Below are 2,428 nucleotides of genomic sequence, written 5' to 3' on the forward strand. Positions count from 1 at the left end.
ATACTTGCCCCTAGCCCCCATATAAAGCCTCTTTCAGAAAATTAGTTTTTCATCCATAAATTGCTTAAATGTATCGGAACAATGAATTATTATGAAAAATAAATCACATTAAGTATTCATAACTGGTGTAGGGTATCATATGGTCGGTCACGCCCGACTTGTTAATCTAAATACTGATTTTGTGTAAAAAATTGTAATGATCAAAATGTTTCAATATTTTTGTTTAAATAAGTTTCTTCTACCACTTAAAAAAATAATTGAATTTATATGGAAATTCCATTCATAAATAACTTAAACCTTCCAAAATTCCACACCTGCTGATATGTTTTTGTCTAATAAATAACATCAACACACTAAAAAAAAACAAAGCAAATAATATTTGTATAAATCCTTTGAAATCTCTGTTTTTGACATGTGCTACACTTGTGTTTATTTTCTAATATTTTTTTTTCACTTTTTTCCAGCAAATAACTAAAACAATAGTACAACAAAGGAAAAAAACATACTAATAGTATAAAGGACAATAACAACAGCAGTGACAGCAATATACATGTGAGAATAGAAAATCGTAACAACTATTGCTCATCAGCAACATCATGTTTAGAAGTTTATGTAACTGTCACTGGTCACGTCAAGTGTCAAATATGCGTCATTGTTGGAATAAAATATTTTTTGTGATCATACGTGTAATGGTGGTTATAAATCAAACCATTCTAACGGCACCATTTATATACTATAAAACTACAAAAACAATGGCTAATATAACCAAGATTGCACCGGAAATGGAATCAACCTCAAAGTCTTTGCTAAAATGGAAATTTCGTACACATCGTTTGATCACCGCAATGGCCATATTTTTGTGTATTTTCTATATAGTAGTATCACCATTTATGTTTAAAATGGCCTCAGATTTATATTCAAATACTCGCAGTAATCAAGATAATCTATTTATCATTATAGCCAAAGTAACCATGGCCAATGATGTTGTATGCTCTCTTCTGCTAATGATCACTCACATCTGTTATCGTGAGAGAATTGTTGAAATTTTAAATTTATTCAATGAAATTGTAATGAAAGTTATGCAATTGGACAGAGATTTTGTGAGTTTCAAAATAATGGTGGCTCTAATGCTCAAAATGAGCTTGTGTATATATGAAATGTTCTTAAACTTTCCATTTATAATTAAATCGGCCTATAAGTTCTCCACTCAAAGTATAGTGGCTTTTGTATTTGTGCTGTATTTGCAGGAATTGAATTATATTTTTGCCTTAAATATCTTTGTGTGTATCTTAATAATGCTCTGCTGTTCTTTGCAATTGGAAAAGGAGTTTGAATGCAAACACATCTTAGGCAATAATTTAAAAATATTGCAATTGATCGATGTGCAAAATTCTCTACAGAAACTTATACGATTGTTTATAAAAACTTTTCAATTTGGCATATTTTTAAATATTTTACTATATTTTGTTACGATTCTGTGTAATATTTATGCCTTGCTGGATTATTATGTAACAACTCAGCATCTGTTTAGGACATTTATCGTTTATATCCTGAGTGTGGCCTTGGAATTATATTCCTTGATTTTGGTCACTTATTTGTGTAATCGTAGTCAACGCCAGGTTAAAGATCTATTATTGCAACGTGAAGAATTGTATTTCATGAAGGTAGTACATATTTGAAATGTTAGTTTTATTGTGTTTTAAATTGTAAAATTTCGACTTTTTATCATATTTTTATTTTACAGTCTCCAGGTTTATTGTCAATAGTAGAAACGGATATGATATGGCCTCAATTGCAAGAATTTACATTATTGGGCTTATTTACCATAAATAATGAATTTGCTTTATTTCTTTTATCTTATTCGGTAAATTTTATAGTAATTATATTGGAATTTGCAATTAATAAAGCAGCACATAAATTATAATTAAGTAATTTCTGCTTGATTAGTTTTAAATTAACTGATTATAACTGAATGTTAAAGTTTTGTTAAAATTAAGACAAATGAGTATTAATAAATTTTTCTCAATTTGAGACTTATATTTAACGATTTACAAAGATTTGAGTTAAATTATTTTTCTTCAATTTTGCCTTATTAAAGGAATTAAAGGCTAATTTAGTTTTTAGATGTTTCCTTAATTGGAATATAATTAAAAAATCAACAAGAAATCATCACAAGACAAAGTTAAACCAAATCATGAAAAAAACAATAAAAACTATACCGTAACGAATTTGGAAATTATGGAGAAGTTTACATTTAGTACTTATGTAAAGCATAGCTAAAGTATATGAACCCAATTACAGAGAAATCAGAATGGTTAAAGTACAAAACCTGCTGGTCAAGAAAATGTATCGATTGAAGGTTTTACAGCCAATTTAAGATGATATGAACCTTGAGTGATCACATATTTTCAATATTTTTCCAGTTCCG

The 2,428-nt window shown here is 28.2% G+C and overlaps 1 protein-coding gene across 1 annotated transcript; it reads left to right on the plus strand.

The window, feature by feature from the left end:
• The first annotated feature begins 752 nt into the window (after window positions 1–752).
• LOC119603643 (putative gustatory receptor 89a) lies at window positions 753–1,924 on the plus strand. The gene is made up of 2 exons (XM_037955750.1): window positions 753–1,664; window positions 1,745–1,924. The coding sequence occupies exons 1-2, from the start codon at window positions 753–755 to the stop codon at window positions 1,922–1,924; spliced, it is 1,092 nt and encodes a 363-aa protein (XP_037811678.1).
• Window positions 1,925–2,428: the final 504 nt, after the last annotated feature.

Source organism: Lucilia sericata, unplaced genomic scaffold (genome assembly GCF_015586225.1).
Source record: "Lucilia sericata isolate MDLA Ls3-8-SP2 unplaced genomic scaffold, ASM1558622v1 Contig000323F_arrow, whole genome shotgun sequence".
Lineage (NCBI taxonomy): Eukaryota > Metazoa > Arthropoda > Insecta > Diptera > Calliphoridae > Lucilia > Lucilia sericata.

Excerpts from the sequence above, each read along its gene's own strand:
- LOC119603643 (XM_037955750.1), top strand. The coding sequence starts at position 753 with ATGGCTAATATAACCAAGATTGCACCGGAAATGGAATCAACCTCAAAG. Across the intron at positions 1,665-1,744 it reads AAGAATTGTATTTCATGAAG|TCTCCAGGTTTATTGTCAAT; the intron begins GTAGTACATATT and ends TTTATTTTACAG.